The 21,119-nt window shown below is 50.1% G+C and overlaps 6 protein-coding genes across 6 annotated transcripts; 3 read left to right on the top strand and 3 right to left on the bottom strand.

Moving 5' to 3' along the window:
- Positions 1 to 677: 677 nt before the first annotated feature.
- On the top strand, positions 678 to 2,367 carry BDV59DRAFT_200239 (uncharacterized protein; the record flags this gene model as incomplete). Its single annotated transcript, XM_073693531.1, has 2 exons — positions 678 to 1,515; positions 1,574 to 2,367. 2 exons carry the CDS (start codon positions 678 to 680, stop codon positions 2,365 to 2,367), a joined length of 1,632 nt encoding a protein of 543 aa, XP_073549743.1.
- A 927-nt stretch (positions 2,368 to 3,294) lies between these two features.
- Positions 3,295 to 5,598, bottom strand: BDV59DRAFT_211836 (uncharacterized protein; the record flags this gene model as incomplete). Its single annotated transcript, XM_073695890.1, has 4 exons — positions 3,295 to 3,955; positions 4,013 to 4,489; positions 4,537 to 4,586; positions 4,864 to 5,598. The coding sequence occupies 4 exons, from the start codon at positions 5,596 to 5,598 to the stop codon at positions 3,295 to 3,297; spliced, it is 1,923 nt and encodes a 640-aa protein (XP_073549742.1).
- A 3,103-nt stretch (positions 5,599 to 8,701) lies between these two features.
- On the bottom strand, positions 8,702 to 11,915 carry BDV59DRAFT_211830 (Aldehyde/histidinol dehydrogenase; the record flags this gene model as incomplete). Its single annotated transcript, XM_073695889.1, has 3 exons — positions 8,702 to 9,495; positions 10,218 to 11,808; positions 11,874 to 11,915. The coding sequence occupies 3 exons, from the start codon at positions 11,913 to 11,915 to the stop codon at positions 8,702 to 8,704; spliced, it is 2,427 nt and encodes an 808-aa protein (XP_073549741.1).
- Positions 11,916 to 12,820: 905 nt separating this feature from the next.
- On the top strand, positions 12,821 to 14,314 carry BDV59DRAFT_211829 (transmembrane amino acid transporter protein-domain-containing protein; the record flags this gene model as incomplete). The annotated part of the gene is made up of 1 exon (XM_073695888.1): positions 12,821 to 14,314. One exon carries the CDS (start codon positions 12,821 to 12,823, stop codon positions 14,312 to 14,314), a length of 1,494 nt encoding a protein of 497 aa, XP_073549740.1.
- A 123-nt stretch (positions 14,315 to 14,437) lies between these two features.
- On the bottom strand, positions 14,438 to 16,947 carry BDV59DRAFT_211827 (uncharacterized protein; the record flags this gene model as incomplete). The annotated part of the gene is made up of 3 exons (XM_073695887.1): positions 16,765 to 16,947; positions 14,662 to 16,703; positions 14,438 to 14,619 (listed from the first exon to the last, which is right to left on the bottom strand). The coding sequence occupies exons 1-3, from the start codon at positions 16,809 to 16,811 to the stop codon at positions 14,438 to 14,440; spliced, it is 2,271 nt and encodes a 756-aa protein (XP_073549739.1). The 5' UTR covers positions 16,812 to 16,947.
- A 1,383-nt stretch (positions 16,948 to 18,330) lies between these two features.
- Positions 18,331 to 21,004, top strand: BDV59DRAFT_211825 (uncharacterized protein; the record flags this gene model as incomplete). The annotated part of the gene is made up of 9 exons (XM_073695886.1): positions 18,331 to 18,371; positions 18,434 to 18,553; positions 18,640 to 18,726; positions 18,912 to 18,997; positions 19,055 to 19,605; positions 19,648 to 19,918; positions 19,969 to 20,144; positions 20,196 to 20,379; positions 20,429 to 21,004. 9 exons carry the CDS (start codon positions 18,331 to 18,333, stop codon positions 20,905 to 20,907), a joined length of 1,995 nt encoding a protein of 664 aa, XP_073549738.1. The 3' UTR covers positions 20,908 to 21,004.
- Between the last annotated feature and the right edge of the window lie 115 nt (positions 21,005 to 21,119).

Genomic DNA, 21,119 nt, shown 5'->3' with positions numbered 1-21,119 from the left:
TGTATGGGACACAGTTCTCCCCCCGAACGACTTTGGGACACCAGAACGATTGCACGCAAGACGAGGGGCCACAAGGGGTCGGAGAGTATATGGGAACGTGGACGAAAGTTGGCCGAGAGAGAAATTATGGTGATCGAGGGTCTATGAACAACATAGGTGCTATCCACTTCTACCTTGGCTATGGGGGTCTCTGGGTGGTGAAGTCAACTGGCAATCGGGCTGAACACCTGCTGGTAAATAAAATTGGTACGATGAATACGCACTCGGCTCCTTCAGCGGGTGGTTATTTTAATCGACCAGTAGACATGCGGCGTTCAGGACGGGAGGGTGGGCGGTTTCCTCCGGTGATTGGGCCAACAGAGTCAGGTGGGAAGGTGCAGGTGTGTATTGTGACAGTAACGGTACGTCAGACAAGGACGGGAGGGGCCAACAGACCAACACAGTCTCTCCCGTTCCCGTGTGCAGCCCCTTCCTTTCCCTTCATCACCATCATCATCTTCTCTTCCTCAACCACCATCTTGCCCATCGCTACCATCATCCTTTCTATCAATACCATCGCAAAATTACCGTCAAGATGACCGTCCCACTCTACTGATTCACTCTATTTACTCTGAGACCCCCTTTCCTTCAGTGTAACGCCCGTTACTGCTGCCCTCCAAATGACGGAATCCTCCACCATGACCGCGACTCTCGACCGGAGTCTCTCACGCGCGTCGAGCATGTCCATCCCCATGTCCAGTCCCCGACTCTCCCTTCGCCATGAAACCACCCCTCCGAGCCTTTCTTCCGATCCTTCCGTCACCCACCTACATGACCGTCTCACTCTCCTCGACTCGCACCTGCTGGAACTTCGTTCGACCGTCCTGACCAAAGATGGGTACGTCGACCGGAGAAACCGGGAGGATGAACATATCAGGCGGGAGTTCGAGGCCCATCGGTCTATCTCCAACCGGATAGACCTGAATGTAGTCGCCCTTCGCACCGACGTCGACCAACTGAAGACCGGCGTCTTCCAGCTCAAGTCCAGCATCAGCCAGTCTAGCAACGAGACCGTCTTTCTCCGGAGCGATCTCGACCGCCTCTCCAAGAATGTCGACCAGATCCAGTCCGACCTGGAGCATCTCCAAACTGACATTGTTGGCTGTCGTATGGAAATTAGCAAGTTACACACCACTGTCAGTCAACTGCGGACCGATCTCATCACCCTTCAACATGAAACTTCGCGCCAGCTGAACTCCATCCTTGATCGGTTCGATTCCGTCGACGATCGGTTCAATTCCGTCGACAATCGGTTCAATTCCGTTGACGATCGACTCAATTCCGTCGAAGATCGTTTCACCCTGATGGAGTCTCGTATGAAGCATTCGGAGCGCGTTCGCTTCAACTCTCTCGCCCATACTACCCACGCCCCTATAACCCCGGTCCCTTTCATCGAGGAAGACGGTTCCCTGCAGTGGCCCGAATACTTCCCTCGCACGGTCTGGCGGTTCTGGTGTCTGAAGAAGCGAAGTCGCAGTAAGTGGCGAACGATAAGGTCGATAACGCACAGTATTCTAACCCCTAAATCCTCTAGTTAATCGACTTGTACAGTTGGCTGAATTCTATCGACTGGGTGGTTACCAGTACTGGAGTCGGATGCATCAAAACCAGATCGACGCTCATTTCACGGACGACGACTCGAGCGATTCGAGCGACTGTCCATCTGCCTTGACCAGAGCAGAGGCCGTCCGTCTCTATCCAGAAGCCGCACACCAAGCGTTGGCTGCCACACTGGGCTTAGTCTATTATAAGATCCGCAACGAAGTGGGGGAAGGCCCCAATATGCCGATTCAACGACCACCGAAGCGGTTGCCAGAGGAGGCAGTCTCAACCTCCACGAGCTCGAAGCAAAAACCTGTGAAGATGGCCCGTCGGCCCAACAATGTGGACGGGCCCCGCACCCTGTCGCCCACTGCCCTTCACAAGCTGATAGCTGGCCCGTCCTTGGAGTCCAAATCCATGGCCTCCGAGGAGTCGGATAAGCTGGGATGGAACGCGCACTCCGAGGTATCTGATGATGCCATGAGCAAGTTGCGCGGGATCGTCTCGGAAGAGCTTGGTACGCTCTTGCGGGCCTTGGAGAGAGGACGGGTCAAGCTTAAGCCCAGCAGGGCTGAGAAGTTGAACATGTCTCCTGAATCGAAGGCGAGTCGCAGTGGCAAGGCTGGATCCCAACAGGCCCAGGAGGATGAAGTACCCACGCAGCCAAACACTGTTCCTACAGAGATTTTGTCTTATTCGGAGAAGATCACGCACTTGGGGGAGCGGGATCTTAAAGATCACGATCTCCCCGATACTGCGTCAGAGTCTACTGGTCCGTTGACTTGATGCATCATCCTATGGAGGGTCCTGGCAAGCACCATTTTATTCGAGACTGTCTCGGGATGCAGGTAGAGGAGCATGTCGTCTCCATCACGGCATCAGAGTCTACCGACCATTTGTTAATCTTTCGTGGGCTTCTAAGGCTTCAGCCGCTGTCGATCTGACAGCTGGGCCAACAAAAAACCAGTAGGTTTATCAAGTATCGAAGACTTGGTACACCCCGTCGCCTCATGCAATGGGCAATACCATTGACATTATTGATTGCAATCCACGGATCTGTACACCAGTTGGCGAACGGTCTCTTAACTACATTGCTCCATGTCGTTTATGGGGGGCTCTGGCTATCAACCCGGCCTTCAAGAACAGCTATTGCTCACCATGCTTGGCCAAATAGGTCCATACAATTCACTGAGGGACCTCTGAGCCGGACCGATAAATGGACAAGTATCGTGAGATATTCCTGAGTTACTACTCATCAAGTGAGTAGTAAGTCTCACGATAAGTACTCGTGGTTTCTATACATACCTAGCGTTTGGTCGTTTGAGGCGTTTGTTTTCGGTTCATTAAGATACCCTTTTGATTCATTTGGGAATGCGCTATATACATAGGAGTTGACTTGACTATCCATAAGTGAGCAATTGAGCAGTGATATTGACTCCAAAAACCAGTTTCGGGTCGACGATCGAGTCGCCTGTTCGCTGTCGGGCCCCCGGTGTCGACGGCTTGCGTACGCGATAAGTAACTGATGGATACCCTGGTCGCGCGCCAGACATATGCCCGCCCAAATCTGAAATGCAGACAGGTTGTCCGCCACCTGTACTGCCCGAACAGTGAATGAGCCTTTACTTTAGTGCCCAAGTCTTGTATGGGATAATTTAGCCCAGCTCAAAGGTAACTCCCATGCCAGCTAAAGCAAGCAGATCACACCCTAGGTCACGGTGTTGTTTCAGCAGGAACAGGCTCGAAGAGGTCCTTCTTCAACACTTCCAAAACCTTGCTCTCATCCACGTTCGTAAGGTCCGCCGAGCCCAGTGCATGAGCTCCGTCTGCCGTGTCACCAACCGTAGTACCGGCTTGTTCTAGCTCAGCTTGGGGTTGCGATTGTAGATACTCCTCCTCGAGGAGAAATGAGGGCTTCTCTGTTGTCGTCCGTAATGTCTCAGGTGAATTCGGGAGCACATAGATAGTGGGAAATTCGAGAACTGTGCGGTCACGGAGAGCGGAGGTCAAGGTGATCCCCGGGATCAAAGGAATGAGCACCGGCTGTTTCGTAGCCGTGCGCGGGCGATGTAAGTAGAAATACAGGTCCCTATAGGACGAGTTCTCGAAGGATGGTGTAGATGTTTGATCTGGCTCAGTGTTCTCTGCACTTGGCCTTGTAGACTCAGTAATAGTAGGAGGGGGCGGAGGTGTTGCTCTTGAGTCTTGGGCTTGGGGATCTTCTGCTTCGGGCAATTTTTGCTCGCGGTCCGGCTTCGGTAGAGGAAAGGCTCGGTCGTAAGCTTCCGCGATGGAAGTCGATTCCAGACAAGATCGGTTCCTCCTTTCGCCGTCGGGGACGATCCACTCCACTGTCCAATTCAAGCATTTGTGCCTAGCAATCACGTCAGTCTTCCTGGGGAATCGGTGAAACAAGTCAAAATGAACATACTTTGGATGCCATCTCGTAGCATTCGCTTTATTCCGACTCATACCCCTGGGTGCTCTGACAACCCGGACGCCAGCGGCTTCAGCCCCGCGCAAAAAGCCAGCCTCCCCCTTCACTAGGCCAACACCATCACCACCGCCACGTTTCCGTTTCTTCTCCCCAGATCCTGAATCATAGCTATCAACCTCATGATCCAGCCCCACGGCAGCCGGATCAAGCACACCAGAGCGTCCGGACGGCCCGCGAATCCCGCGATTCTCGACGTCGCGCTCGGCGCGCTCCAGACCGCGTTCGATGCCCGTAATGAAGTTGAAATCGCGATCAAAAGCAGCCTCAGTGGCTAGTTCGTTGCGACGGAGGTAAGCGGCGGGATCACGGACACCGGAGCACTGGGACCAGAGCTTATGGCGGCGCGAACAGGGGAGAGAGCAGGTGCGGGTTGAGCAGCGCGGACAGCGATATTTCGGGGCGTTGATGTGGCTGTGATGGTTAGATTGGTCGGTTGAGAAGGGTCTGGAGGGACGTACCATATCGTGCATAGGTCCGAGAGGAGAGAATCTTCGGTTGACATGTTGCCCTGATGATAGCGAGAGAGACGATGAAGCTGAGGAAAAGTTTGGAGTTGGGGATCTTATCGGAGCGCTTATCTTATCGTTGATGCCTGAGGCTGTATATATCTTATGTACACGATCCCGTGAGGTAACTATACGTATTCGCTCCTTGGACATTCTACGCTTCACTAATATTCCTCCAGCAGTTCTGTCCTAGAATCCCAATACTCTCTCGTACTCCTTGTACTTATGGCCAACTGGCTGAATAAGAGTATAGCTTGCCGCACTGTCGAACTCTTGCACTCCATTGATTAGGTACAGCGGCGTCATCTCACCATCGTCGCTGAAATAGAGCTTGGGTCGTTCCCGGCGGTAGTATTCTGTCGTTGTTCCATCGGTAAACTCGACAGTTGTATTGTACGCCAGTGTTATGTTGTTGTAATGCCATGGCCCTTGCCAGTCTCTCGCAAACACATGCGCGCCCACACGAGGTCCTTTATTCCCCAGCGCAATATCCACCATGTGGTGGACTAAAAAGTGCCAGTGACCACGCTTGTCCCTCCAGAGAAATGGATCCTCACTCCGCAGGGAAGCGTCTATCTCGATGAACCCAGGCTCCACGCGGAGCGTGTAGGGGCCACCATACCCCTGCGCATGGTATATGTTATTCTTCTCCGTCGCTAAGAGCATTTCCGGAGTAGGCTGCTTGGGTGTCCAAAGAGGCCAGGCTGCTGGGTTTGTCACATTGTCTAGGAGCGTGGTCACATTGCTCCAGTTGCGCAGGTCCGGCGAGCTTGACACTGAGATGGAGTTGTTGCGCTTGATCGACGTGCATCTGTCTGGGACTTCCCAGTCGTATCCGATAAAATGTATCAGATAACGCTTGTCGGCTGGACTCCAGACCACGGTTGGGTTATGATGAAATGTGCCGAATAGCTCCTGTGCCCAGGTGTACGGCCCTCGAGGTCCGGTGCGTGATTCAGCTCTGATGACAGTGCTGAAGGGTCTCCATCCTGATAGACCGCAGCCATGGTCCATCTGTGAGACGATGAGGTGAAAGAGGCCTTTGTCCTTGGGGTCTTGGATTATATGCCCACCCCAGGAAGAGTTCCCGGCCCCTTCTTTGTAGAAACCGGGAAGCGTGATGTTCGTATGGTTGTATCCCGTCCATCTTTCTACCGGCCGGAGATCCAGTTCACTGCAATCCGCAGCTCCCCATCCAGGGTCGCAGATGCATCTTTTGATACGAGGTGAGCAGATGCCTGTTAAACTGCAGTCCTCGTCTGTTTTGCATTGGGACGCTCTTATGCTCGTGATGAGTCCCAGAAGAGGGAGCAGAAGTCGGAAGGCCGTGGTCAGGCGCATTTTGAGGGCGAGGTATATCGTCAAACAAGACAGCATTAACTGTCAAACACTTATATTAGGATATGAAAAACTGTGCCAAGAAGGCGTTTACTTTCATTGCTGCGATTCATGCGGGGTTCTCACGATCGATTCTAGGCCATCAGGAATTGATCCACCAAATAGCTACAAGCCACCGGAGAAATTATGGCTCTGAGCGACATTCAGTATTTGAAACCCCGGCTTACTCTACTATAAGGTAGGTAGCGTCGTTTTGATTATCCTATTTTTACGACTATCCCGTAACGTATTATGTTATTCGCCAGCTGACCAATTTGGACATCACGGTTAGGTTCCGCCCAGATACCAGTCTCAGTACACAAGCACATCTGCATTTCTCGACGGCTCCCCCAAAGATGCGCATCCCCGCGTTCTTGACGAGGATATCAATCGGCCTGGTGGTTTGGAAAATTTTTCCACTACCGCTCGTATTTTCTCATTGTCCGCACACACGTTCAGGCTCCTCGGAATTATCCCAAGCTCTTCCAAACATAATAGATCGGAAGGGTCGTCAGATGTCGGCGCAACATTATCTTGGTTTTTTTGCTGCCATAATGGCCTGGGACCAAGATCAGAGGAAGTAGTCTACAACACGTAAGGCGTCGTCTTCTAATCGTGCAGATGACAGGGTAAAATATGGCACCCGCAATAGCAGGCTGTTTTAAGATATTTAGACTAGATCCAGTCTCATGCCAGTCAAGCTAAGAGACCCATTTCTACCTCATGGCTATGTCGTAGCTTCGATGTTACCTTTGTGACTTTCTATATCAAATATAATTACTTTATCTTTATTCTCCAAATGATGGATAAACAAACATTCTAGCCGAGATATGGACACCTGAAAATATTGCTTTGTAATTATAATCCGATCTCGACAAGCTTTGTTTAGAATACGAAGAAGCTACAGTTGCTTATGCCTTTTTCAAATATTCTTTAGCAGGTCCAAGGAATAGAAAGCTATGAAAATTGCTACATACAAAAGGGGCTGGCACATCTCCAGACATACATAACCGGCGCTAACACAGTAAACAAAAAAATGTTAGTATAATGTCTATGCAGCCGCTCTTGGATAGGGACGTACTCGGGCATAATGCCAGCGGCCCGAGAGAACGTCTCGCAACTCGGCCCGGAAGCGTCGCAGTATGAGAGTCACACCGGGACTAATGACGTTGGTACCTTTAGCGGGCTATACCTAATGGCTATGTCATTGGAGGCAATGGGAAATCCTGGTCTTTGCAGATGCTTTCCTTTTGTACTTGCATCAAGCCTGTTACATGGATGGCAATGATGAGGAGCACAGACGGTGCAAGGTGACTACTGCGCGCTAGTTATCAACGGTATAGACCAAATACTTAACTACATTGAGAGCAGAGATCTGCTTCAATACTATTTATCTAAACATAACAACAACCGGGTTTGTCGTCTCGAAATACAATGGAAATTGTAAGTGAGCCAACTTTATTTCTTGCTGTAGTTTCGTGCCCTGAAAATGGCCGCAGAGAGCGAAGATTCAAGTAAACTCCGAAGTTGACTATGCCGTAGTCCGGTAATCGCTTGGCCAGTGATGCTACCGGGTGTGGATAATGAGCGTTGCAACTGCTCAGGACTGGCTCCTGCCAGCATCAAGCTCGCTGATCCCCGGATACATTGAGACGTGATAGAAACAGCATGACTTATGGGTATGCCCTCAGCGACAGCCATTTTCACAACAGCTTGTGTTGCCACGGTTGTGAGGGCATTGCAAAATGCGCTTACACCTGTGGCAGTATCGAAATAGTCATGCGAAACATGATAGACCTTCCCGACGATATTGAAAATCCATGTAGTCAATTCCACGGCGTCTTCCTCACCTGGAACACCTGGACTGGCGATGAGAGTTGCTGATTCATGAACTTCGGTTCCCAATGTTGGCATTGCGCGAATAATTTTGCTATCGTCGATAGCTGAATTCTGAGTCGAGGTTTGTTGAAGTAGTCGCTTGATCTCGGACAGTGGTGTTCTTGCCAGAATACTGATGATAGTTTTCTGATTGAGAGCATCTCTCATTTCAGTAGCCCCAAGAACTTCGTGGATCTGTTCTGGCGGAAAGGCAAAAAGAATGGCGTCCGCATTTTTCACTGCCTCGATATTCTGACCGGAGACAAACGTGACTGGGCTTGGGCTATAGTGAAATTGACGCCGAAATCGTTCTTCTGATTCTTTTCGTTTCAGAGCGACAGTGATCTGTGAGATTGGACTCTCTGAATGAGATATTGAAGGCAACAGTGCTCCAAGTAGAGCGTTACCGATATGTCCTGACAAGTTGGGTAAGCATTCATATAGAAGAGGATGGATACTAAATGTAGAAGAAAGGATAATGTCCTTACCACAACCGAGGAACGTGAAATGCTTTCCTTTCCTGCTAATTGACATACTGAAAAGCGATTTATATGAATGAGAGTATTTTGCTTACCTTTCAAGGCCCAGATGAGAACGAAATTATTGCCCAAGGGAAGGGAGGCGGGTCATTTTTATAGCTGCCAGAATGAACTCGGGATCAGATCCCGATGGGCCTTAGCACATTGACTAGAGTGAGAGAAGAGGCGGGCCATTAAGCCGGGACTCGAAAAATATCAAGAATTATGTGTAGCCTATGAGCAGATAATCTTACTCGTCGTTCTCGGAGGATTTATCTACTGATCGTAGACTGAGATTTCATCGAATCGTGCACATAAAATCCTCCGAGTATGATTCCTTCTTCCTATCGGGTTGAAGACATGTTTTTCGACTTCTCCGCAGCCGCCATGATAGCACTTGTGAACGCCGAGCGAACACCCAATTTTTCCAACTCCAGGAGAGCTCGGATAGAGCAACCTCCAGGAGAAGCGATCTTTTCTCGCAAAACACTTGGATGATCTCCAGCTGGCACCAACTTCATCATTCCAATTGCACTATTGACTACCAGGTTCTGCACCTCCGGCCTCTTAACACCCTCCGCCACGGCAGCATCTAATAGTCCGTCGATCGCGAGAAGCAGCAGAGAGCCGGCGCAGCCCACTAAAACAGCGCAGATATCAAAAGAACTCTCCGGAATCTGATGGGCTTGCCCAAACTGACCAAATACCCAGGACGCGATAAGGAGGTTCTCTTGCGTTATGCCGGCGCCGGGAGTGTAGAGCGTCACCGCTTCTCGAATTTTGGCGGCCATGTTAGGCATTGCACGTACGCATTGGAGGGGGATTTCATCGTTCCCGACACTTTCTTTGCCAAGAGCAAGACGGCACAATTCCTTTGTTGTGATACCTGCCATGATGCTGAGCACCAGCTTATGACGGATGGTCTCTTTAAATCCGGACGCCGCAAAGATATCTGCTCTTTTGACGGGCTTCATGGCCAGTATAACGACGTCTGATGCACTGGCTGCACGGACGTTTTCTTCTTGCGTCAGGACGGTGACTCTCGACGCATGTTCGGACAGGGCATTTTCAACTCGTTTCTTCGAATTCTCGGTTGCCACGGTGCAAATCATGTGTTTCACGCCGAACCCAATATCACCTCTAGGGTCGAGAGTACTGGAAGTGATAGCGGTTCCCAGAGTACCTATTTCCTTGTAGTGTTAATGACGCTCTTGAGTCTTGTGATGACGGCCTTGTAGGAATCTACTCACCGCAACCGATAACGGCGACAGTTAGTTGAGCTTTGGCCTGCATTTTTGGACCCCTACTAAGTTCAAGAAATTGAGTCGAAAGCAGTGTCAAGGACCTTTATATATATGGTGCTGTGGCTGCAACCCACCTTTAGTCATCCGTTAGGTCTCTTTGGTGTAGAGGGCCGAGTCGCTTGGCTTGCCCGGTGGCCTGGTGCTTTAATCTCGGGCCGACGACTTATTGTCCGGTTTATCACAGCTTTCCCCACAAGTAGGGCACTATGATAGTTGGAGGCCATACGCGGGGAAGTTGGTTAATACGGACACTCCTAATGGTGAAAGACGTACGCCAGCTGTCTTGGTTGTCGAGAACGGATCTGGGCTATGACCGGATGGTGGGATCTACTAGGCAGCAGAAACGTTTGTCTAAACTATACTTGAGCCACTTCCAATTTCGCTTAAGTCTGTTCTATACTTTCTATGAGGCAGCCTCATAGGCACTATGTCTCATGCACATGGGATTTGCACGGCTGTATATTGATAATTCGAGGTCGTCCGCTGCAAATTGATCTCGACTTCTCTTAGCTACATTACTCAGGAACGTGACAAATACTCAAGGTGGAGCTTCCACTTAGGTAAGAATCCTTCACACAACGAATACTCGAAAACCTCAGAAGGACATTGACCGAATTGGCCTTGTCGTTTGTGCCGCTGGACCTAGCGCCTCCGAAGGGGTGTGCACCGATGACCGCACCGGTGCTCTTATCGTTGATACAGAACATGCCCACGGAATCCCGGAGTCTTTCGTTGGCTATTCTCACAGCCTCTCTGTCGCGGGCAAAGACAGAACCTGCCAATGCGTACTCGGAAATACGATCAATAAGTGTGCATGCATCCTCGAAGCCAGTGGGAGAAGCGTCATCATACGTCTGGACAGCAAATAGCGGACCAAAGAGTTCCTTTGTCATCAGGTCCGATTCCAAGCCCTTTCCAGATTGCTTTGTTTCGAATATAGCAGGCTGGACAAAGAAGCCCTTGCTGCCGTCGCTGTTACCCCCATATATCAGGCGATGACCTTCTTCTTTGGCGTGCCGAACAAACTGCTGGAAACGCTCAAACGATGCCTCGGAGATGAGAGGGCCCAAAGGATGATGAAGCTGCTTGACATCATCACCGTGGGTCATCTTGGCCGCTTCTCGCAGCAGTGCCTTTCTCAAATCACCCTGCTCCCACATGGACTCGGGGACAACGAGACGGGATAAAGCACTGCATTTTTGACCCTGAAATTCGTATGCAGAACGCACTGCGGCCGATGCAATCCAGTCAATGTCGTCCCTGCAGGAGTTATGGACAAGATGGAAATTCTTGCCTCCGCTCTCCCCGACGATCCGGGGAAAATTCCGGTAAATGCCAGTGTTGGCCCCAATCTGTGTACAGAGGTTCCTTAACACTGTCGAAGAGCCAGTATAATGGAGACCCGCAAAATGAGGATCGGCGAGGGCTGGAGCAACGATAATGCTCGGCTCTGCCACAGGCAAAAACTGGATCACGCCTTTTGGAATCCCCGCTTCCTCCATGATCTCGTATAAAATATAGTTAGACATGACAGCCATGGGGGAAGGCTTCCAAATAATGACATTGCCCAAGAGAGCAGGCGTAAAGGCAATGTGTGCTCCCAAGGCTGCAAAGTTGAAAGGGGAAATTGCGAGCACAAACCCCTCCAAAGCTCGATAATCGAGCTTACTAGAGGACGAGTCAAACTGCTTGGGAGGTTGCTGTTGGTAAAGCTGGGCACAGAAGTACACATGGAAATTTAAAGTATCAATGACTTCCGCAATGCAGTCACCCTCGGCCTGTCCACATGTTTTGCCCTGTCCAATCATCGTCGCTGCCATGAGCTTCCATCGGTATTTGGGTGATTCCACAAGCTTTGCTGCTCTTTTATAGATAGCCGCTCGTTCCTTGAATGGCATATTGGCCCAGGTATTTCTCGCGTGAAGGACACCAGGAATAGCCTTGGTCCTGACTGTATCCGGATCCGTCTCATGGTACTCCGCCAAGGGAGGGCCGTATCGATTCCATGGGTTCACTTGCTTCCGTTTTAGACCAGTGTAAATGCGCTCGCCGTTGATAATGCTTGGAATCTGCACCACCGTTTTCCCCATGTCTTCAAGGGCGGCTTTGAGGAGTTTTCTCTCTTCCGATCCAGGCCCGTAAGAAAGCTTGGAGACCGCATCAAGTCAGAGCACTGAATGACGACACTTCGAACAGAGGGAGAAAGACCTACACTGTCGGCGTTGTCTGGTTCCGGATATTGAACAGCTGACATTCTGGGTATGGGATCCAGTTGGGATGTCGTTGCAATAGGAAAAAATAACACGAATGTGGACAAAGGAGATCAATACGAGTTTACTTATTTGATGATAGAACACCAGTCACTCGGTCCGGGGATATATAGAGAGGGTGAAGTAATATCGTAGGCGGGCTACCAAACCATTTGCTATTGGACCGGGCAAAACTGTGGTGCTATGTAACTACAGTCGGTCCGAGAATGTTCTGAATAATAAGATAATTACATACTGCTTTTGGTAAAGATAAAAACTAAGGACGGCTCACGGTAATATCCACCAGAATTAGCTCTGGAACTAGGCCGTACAAAGGTTGAGATGATATGATCTTGGGTTTGTACTCCGATTGGCTCCACATCGCTTGAATATAGTCTACCTATTCCCTTCCATACATAGGGTCGACCCCCGAATCTGCAATACGACGAGCACTTTGCAGTCCACGTTAGTTACACCACTGGCGTTTATGTGGTTTGAGAACACCATGTCAAGCTGTCCGTGCGGTGGTATAATATTCGTCCCTCCCTTGGCCGATAAAGTGAATTAGATACGCGCTGAGTGGGATCCTATAAACCCATATGCCAAAAGAAAAATTCCTGATATCAGTACAAAACTGGTTAAGTGATAACTTTGTGACCCTGCCAATGCCAGCTTAGGAGATACGCGATATAGCAGTCAATATCTCCATGAAACTTGGTCATCACCATCTTATCTTCATTCGTTTATTTGTGATTATTGGGGTCTATGGGGCTCGTTCGGCCCGAGCTGGTATCCCCACCCCCTGTTTTGACGGTTCTCCAGAATCTACGGGGTACAGATATCTCGCATGTCCCTTCGAAGTCAACACACAAACCTAATCATCCGACCATACCCTCAATGTTCAGCCATTATGGATAAGGCCGAGAAGGACAAGGTCCAGGACGCAACTGCTGACTGTGACGACGAAGGCTGCCCCGACTTGTCAACTGGTGGATGTGATGGGCTCGCAATTCAGGCACATCAAGATCTGTTCAGCCGAGAAACTGGCGATGTCGACTTCCGTGCTGTGTCATGGCAAGGCGCTGCCATCTTAATTACCAAGTTTCAAATTGGACTTGGTGCTCTTAGTCTTCCATCCACATTCCATGTGTTAGGATTCTTTCCCGGCATCTTATGTTTCGTCATTCTTGCCGTGATAACTACGTTTGCTGGCTATATGTGTGGGAACGCGCGACAATACTATCCCCAGCTGCATAGCATCGGCGATGCTGCGGAGTTACTTTCTGGAAAGGGGGCGCGGGAGTTAGTTGGTGCAATATACTATATCTATCTCGCCTTGGTGGCTGGAGCCGGCATGCTCACCACCTCTGTCGCACTTAATGCGCTCTCTGATCATGGCGCCTGCACTATGGTTTTTGTTGGTGTCACCTGTGTCGGCACTTTTCTCATTGGGACGGGATTCAGGTCTCTAGAAAAGGTGTCCTGGCTCAGTTGGATAGGAGTTGCCGGTATAATCTTCGCCATTTGGATCACTGCAATCGCATGTCTCACCCAAAATCGACCTGCAGCAGCTCCATCGACAGGTCCTGTTGAGCTGGATATCCGCGTCTTCCCCAAAGCAACCTTCGCACAGGCAATGTCAGCAGTATCTAATCAATTATTTGCTTTAGGCTCATCAGGCACCTTTTTTTCTGTTTCAGCCGAGATGGAGAAACCGGAGCTATTCACTCGCTCTCTCCTGTGTGGGCAGGGCTTTATCGTCCTAACCAATATTGTCATTTCCTCTATCATATACGGAAAGATCGGCCAGTTTCTTGCAAGCCCAGCCTTGGGGTCAGCTGGGCCTTTGATAAAAAAGATTTCATACGGCGTTGCATTTCCTGGCTTGGTCGTAACGGCCGTCCTTTGGAGTCACATTGCTGCAAAGTACTGGTTCGTCAGGATCCTTCGTGGCACGCGACACCTCCAATCCAACACCGTCACGCATTGGTGTGTCTGGAGCGGATCCATGTCCATGACAGTGATATTTGCGTTCGTCATTGTGGGTGTCGTGCCCTTTTTTGACGACTTTCTGAGCCTAGTTGGCGCACTTGTGAACCCGGTTTTCACTAACATTCTACCTGGATTTATGCTACTATATTTCCTCGCTAAGCATCCGACGAAGGTCGCGGAAGGAACCCAGTATGAGGATACCGAACAGTCATCCGTCGCATGGCTCCGCAAGGGTTTCAAGTCATATCGGAAGGGATGGAAGGACACCGTGGCGCTGGCGATTGCGTGCTTTATGATACTTTCAGGGGCCCTCATTATCATCGGAGGGACATACGCAACGATCTTAACCATCCAGGAATCGTATAAAGAAGGAGACGTATCCAGAACTTTCTCATGTGCAGACAACTCCTAGGCTAGTCCTAGTTGTGATCCTGGGAATCAAATTGATTGTTACCGCGAAGTACAGAGTTTCGTTATCGTTATACAACAATTCATTTGTCCTCTTTTCAAAAAAAGGAAACTGTGGTCATGTGGATCAAATGCTAGTATTTGTATCATCGGTCCCAGGAAGCATGTCCCAAAAGAGGTCACCATCCAGCAAGTTCACTAGGTTTTGCAAGTGCAAATTCTGGTCACCATCACCTGGAGGACTAAGCGGGTAATCAGTCTGAGGTATATGATTATTGCGGTCGTTGATTCCGTCCTCCAATCCTGAAGCTACTTACAGGGCCGGATCGTTGACAACTGAGCTGTTCGTACCAATATGTATATGTGATATGTCAAATGTTGGCTGTATGCGGAAGTATTGCTGCTCAGCAGAGAGCTGTGAGGGGGCCGGGTCCAAGAGTTCCACCAGCGAGTTTAGGTATGTAGAATGTAGAACTACAGTATCATGTGCCGATTGAACACATTGTCCTATATGATGGGCAATGTCTCGAATAAGATCAATCGCAGTCACCTGGAATGCTGACCCAAGGATGCCTTCTGGAGGAAGGCATAGTAGCAAGCACAAGAACAAGGCGGCACTCGGTGCAAGTAAAATGATAGTATCCGGTGCCTGTCTTAGCTCATGGGGCGGAAACTTCATTAGGTTCTGTAGTGTGCCAAATGCGCCTTTGATACTACTGCTGAGTCCCGGAAGGGTTGGAGAGAGTGCTTGCTGGATATTCGCCAGATCGAAATCCAATAATGTATTTGTCGGTTGACCATTCGTACGTTGAGGCAAGGTCACCGATCTCAATAGACTCTGTCGAAGAAGGGCTGATGAAACATTAAGTCTCACACTTTGCTCCCATACCTCCACGAGCACTGCAAGGTGGTCTCCTCCTGGATCAATCAATCCGGGATTAACAGCAGGGTGATAATTCGACCGCGATTTGTCCTGCCACTGGAGGTGGTTTTTCCACTTCAGCCTCCACGAAGCCAGTTCTGCATCCATGAGCTCCTGAAGGCATGGTAGCATGATTGGTGAGGCATCTCGGACCAAAACGCGTAATTTTGACTGTATGCGCCGGAGGTCCGCGCTGCAGGCGGCAACGAAGTCGAAGGGCAACGCATTTTGCATCTGTAGCCAGACATCGGGGTTCGTTAGGAAGGAAACATCATCATCCCCCTGGCTTGGTGACGCCTTTCTCACAAAGAACAAACTCTGCTGCTTGTCTTGCCGGACCAGCGCCAACCATGTTCTTCTGCGCCTTGCTACCTGCCATCCTTCGCCATCACTTGATTCCAGGTCACAATCACGGAGAATACCAAACGCGTATCCACTATGGAGGTAAGATACATCGTCATCTGCATCTTTCCAGCAAGCTAGTAGGTAAAGTGCTTGCATTGTCTCGATCGACCTGTCGCCCGACGCCAGATTTTTGATGACCAGATTCCGGGACAAACTGCATAGTCGACTTTGTAGGAAAGGATCTGTGCCTGGTACTATGTGGCCATCGATATAGTTGGCAAATTTGGAGGAACAGAAAAGGACAGTGGCAAACAACAACGAACTCCGACACCGAACGCTGCAGTGGTTGTCAACTTGCGGATCGAGAATGTACTCCCATTTTGCATTCATTTGCAACATGAAGTAATCGAATAGGGCTTGTGATGCCTGTGAGCTAATGATACCACCCTCTAACGGATCGGTGATAGTTTGCCCCAGTGTCAAAGATGAAAGGTAGGTGGGCATCCGAACCATGCCCCCGGCGCGCGGTTCATCATCACTAGTAGCCTCGTGATCGGCGCCAATGTACAGGGGCCGTAAAAGCCAGGAAAGCTTCAGTGAATTAGGCGTGGTCTGTGGTTTCCCACACGGTTGGTCACCTTGCATATTGTGCGAGAGATGCTTGTTCCTGTCGGATCCCGTGTTGAAACTGGGATTGTCTCCCGAGGTGATGAAGCTAAACGGTGCTCCTCTTTTACCTTTGAGAGTGGTCAATGCCGCGATCATTCTTGCACGTATCGAGCTAGTAACGACTGGTCTCTCATTTTGCGACCGCCGCTGCTGCCTGTTGTGCATTGGACTTGTCCTTTGGCTGCTGTATGCTTGATGGACATCAGTCCGGTCGCCCGCAGGGATTACTCCTGATGGAACGTCAAGAGTTTCAGGCTCGCAAACGCCCACTTGATCATGGTCAAGAGTAGTCTTCGAGCCACGTTGCAAACTCGGAGGATACGGCTGGTGCCGCACCCTAGTCCTCTTGGGCTGAACAAAGGCACACTGGATGTTGCTTGCTATGCATCTGTCACATTTGTCTCGTCGCGCCGAAACCAGACAACGGACTTTAGCTTTCCGACATGGAAGACAAGCCCTAGAAACGCCGTTACAATTAGCAGTGCCGCATATCGACACAGAGGCAATGGGAGACTCACACGGGGGCACGGTGCAAATCGGTCGGCGTTGCAGTTGATGGTGCCATTGATTTGCTGATTGATTTGAGTAATGAGTATCAAACGGGCCGAGACAGATGGGAGGGTCTGGCAAGCAGAGCCACATATACTATATCTGATAGAAGGGAACCATGGGAAGCATCTCCGACCCGAGGCCAAATCAGCGGAATCGACCTCCGACATCCCCGCCTGCGTCTCGGTCCGTCAACTAAAGGATATGGATGCCAATGTTTGACGAGGTGCTATTCCATTTTAATATAAGTGTGTAGATGTGGAAGGATAGAATTTCATGACCAGTCAGTTAAAATTTCTTTTTGGCGTCCACTTCATCTATATACAATCCCGCCAATACGGATAAGTTCCGCCATTACAATGCCCGGACGTCTCGAAGGAAAAATTGCACTTATTTCGGGATCGACCCAGGGTTTCGGACGCGGAATCTTGGAAACCTTTATCCATGAGGGTGCGTTGGTGCTGGGCATGGACTTACAGGCCGTCGATGGCGCTGTTCAGGGCTACCCTGAACACCGAGCCTACCAGATACAAGCCAATGTTGCTGAGGAGCAAAGCTGGAAAAAAGCAGTAATTTCACGTTACCACCAAGAGTACCTTTTTCCGTTTGCTAATAAGAGATTTTTCTCGTCGTCACAGCTCGAGACATCCAGGACACGATTCGGGCAAGCCCCTTCGATTGTAGTCCACAATGCTGGATGGTCGTACCCCAACAAGTCTGGTATTGAGGTTACGGCGGAGGAGTTTGATCGTCTGTTCAATGTCAACGTCCGGAGTATCTACCTGGCTTCGAAGGTTCTCATCCCAGAGATGAAGAAGAATGGTCCTGGTTCCACCGTCGTAATCTCCAGCGAGAATGCAATCCGCCCCGGTGCTACGCAGACTTGGTACAATGCTACCAAAGCCGGTGTTTCATCTGCCACCAAGTCTATGGCCCTCGAGTATGCCCGAGACCAGCTCCGCTTCAACACTATATGCCCTACTTCTGGAAACACTCCTCTCTTGAACAAGTTTGCTGGCGTCGTGGATGGTCCTGTCCCAGCAGAGATCATCAAAGCAAAATGCGAAGCCATCCCTATCGGCCGCCTGGTCGAACCGTCAGACGTTGCGAACGTTGCCCTCTTTTTGGCTGAGCCCGCAAGCTCTATCATTAGCGGGGTTGAGATTCTCGTCGATGGTGCGCGCTGTGTATAAATTGCTACTTCAATAAGACTAGCTGCCTTTCCTGCTACAGAATGACCACTTTAATAAGTAGTGCGACAGACATTCATATTGGATTCCGGGACACTTTCTAGCAAGTATTGACTTCTTACGGCGTAAGCACGAACGTGATGGGAACTGGGCACCCCCACACCCGAGCCGTAGGCGGAGGTCCCTCCTTATCACCAAGTGGATCCAGGCTAACTATGGACAATTAAGGCGTTATCTTATTCAACCCCGCCTAGACGTAGGGAGCTACTGGATGGTATGCGCTAGTAGCTTATAATAATCGTACCCCCGCTTCCTATGACTTAATCGTTGCTGTTATCCCACAAGATGCCCCCAACCGCACAAACTCCCAAAAGAGCCACAGGCGCGTATGATGTACCCTTCCTGGAAGCCACCGCCTCAAGGATTAGCGCTAACTCCTCCATGCTAGTTGCCAGAATTGCCGCAGACGAAAAGTCAAGTGCTCAGGAACGCAGCCGTGCACCAGCTGCCAGCGGCTCGGAAAGGAATGCATTTTCCACGAAGACCGGCGAATATCGGTCTCCCGGCGGTAGGTTTATCGGACTATGTACTAGAGCTACTAGAGCGGTTAATTATTTCGCTCTTCGGTGTTAATGACTGACCATCTACATATAGGGAGTTTCATGCCTTAAAGCGCAAGATCCAACAACTCGAACCCCGAGAGGGTGAACACTTGGACACGCAGCCATCAAGGACAGAGAGGTTGTTGGATCTGTCAGCCCAATTGGGTGAGCAATCCATATTAATAATTAAGCATCACTTACGCTCGATAAACAAGGGCAAGCTAACCTAACTGCTATCCGCTTTCCAGCGAGCTCTGAAGTTCACATACCAGTCAACGTCGACAAGGCAAACGAAGCAGACCACGGGGAATCGGAGGAGGCCAGAGGAGTGGATGCATTCTGGGACCGTAATCCACTGGCGTCCCCATCATCATTTGTTCATCGCGTTGGTGCGCGCCAACGCGCTTGGTGTATGTTCACTTGTATTACAGACCGTGTACTGGTAAGACAATTTCTGACGATATCAGTTTTCCAGGGGCCAACGTCCAGTTGGTCATTCACTCATCGAGTCCTTCACCGGATTGCGGTGTGCTTCGGCGAGACTCTCACTCTACCTCTCGTAACTGATGGAGATGCCTATCAGTTGCCCTGGCAGGAGACAAGGTCGGGCGAAATCCCCGATGTGAGCGATCTACCATCCCACGAACACGCTCTATATCTGATGAGCACTGTCAAATATCACCTCGGTGATATAATTCAGCTCTTTGAGGATGAGGAGTTTGTCTCCCACCTCCACGAACTTTATGAAGACGTGCACCTCAAAGTCCAGATTTCTCGCCTCTGGTATATACAGTATCTTGTCATTCTCGCCCTAGGAGAGGCATTCCTCTCCCCATCGTGTAGAATAGACGGGAACCCAGTTGGCTGTCAATACTTTACCCGGGCAATGTCAATACTGCCCGATTTAACGAAGGTGTGGGATGACCCCATACTCGCCATTGAAGTACTAGCGGCAGTGGCACTATATCTCTACTCCGTTGACATGAGGGATTCCAGCAGCTGTTATGTGAGTACACTGGTGTGATCGATTTGGTTACAACCGCCAACTAATGCCATACAGATAGGACAGGCCATGCGCATTGCATTGATCGAAGGCCTCCATCGTGCCCTGCCCGGCGACGTAGATTCGAGACTCGCTGATCGATGCACCCGGATATGGTGGACAGTCTATATTCTGGAAAACAAAATTACCGCCTCAGAAGGAGTGCCTAGTGCCATTCGCGACGAAGATATCACAGCAATTCTATGGGATCCTCAGAACTGTTCGCTGAGCGCGGCGGGCCTGACTCTACATGTCAAGGTTACCCAGGCAATGGCACGAGTCCTACGCTGTACGGGCCCTAGTTTACACTGCATTGCCTCAATTGCTGACCACTGATAGCCGTGTATCGCCCGGAGGAAGGCCAACAAAGTCCCTTCCTCCGCAAAGTCCAATCGTGTCTTCGCCACATGGCTAGTCTCTCTCGCGAGTGGGAGCAGGTCACGCAGATGCGGTTCAAAAACTCCGTGGACGCTGTGTCTGGAATAAGCACCCGACTAAATTTGTCTTACCATTTGGTTCGGTCTCTTAACTTGCTCTTTATCTGGGAATACTGACAATAGTACTAGTGCGTGATAATCACAATCCGACCGCTGATATTTTCCCTGCTTCTAGAACGCCTGGATTGTGCGGTTAAGAGAATCCCGCCTCGCCAACTATCTCCCACTGTCCAAGCTTTAGTGCAAGCCTGTGTTGATGCGGCCGCCAAGTCTCTTAAGATTTTGGGAAAGCTCCATGAAAAGAATTTGTTGGGTATGTCGCGAAAATGCGATATAACTGTAGCTTGACTGACCTTGCGTAGAGGCCTTCCTTCCGTTTGATCTGGAGTATACCTTCGCTGCCGCCTTCGCCCTGCGTCTGGTCTCGACTATTGTTCCGCGTGAAATGGTTCAAGTTCCCTGTACTGAGGTTGTGAGGGAAATTCTTCACGATCTCATCGGGAAGGGGAACCGCATCGCCTTGTTCCGTCAAGCTGAGCTGGACGAGTTGGACCGTATGCTTTCAAATCTACGTGATACAGTCAGATTGTCCACCAATTCATTTACACCAGACCCACCTACACGGAACGGCTCTCACAAGGAACAAGCGATAGATGATCTGGATGCGGCGCTGGACCGCGGAGGTTCGGTAGGCAGTGATTGGGGCTCTCACGGGGAGGGGATGGGCCTTTTGTCGGACCAGATCCTGTCTGTTGTCAATCAGCTGGCCGTGGATGATATCTTCGTAGATAATAGCATTGTAAACTTAGGTGAAAATCGGCGGTTCTGGGATACGGGCTGATTTCAGTGTTTCCGATACATGGCCAGGCTCAGATACACTTTCGTGGTTCTGTCGGCTGCCATTTGAAAGGTCTCTTGAGTCTAGAGGTCGTACAAATGGTTTTAAAGGGACGGGACCTTGAAAGGTAAAGATGATATAGGGCCCCAGGCCAGTAAATATATGTTACATAGGACGAAATGCCATAATGTTCTTCCTGCTATTGCTAGTATTGA

The sequence above is a fragment of the Aspergillus ambiguus genome (assembly GCF_047715705.1).
Source record: "Aspergillus ambiguus strain CBS 117.58 unplaced genomic scaffold BDV59scaffold_8, whole genome shotgun sequence".
Lineage (NCBI taxonomy): Eukaryota > Fungi > Ascomycota > Eurotiomycetes > Eurotiales > Aspergillaceae > Aspergillus > Aspergillus ambiguus.
This window is presented reverse-complemented; position numbering and strand designations above follow the sequence as displayed.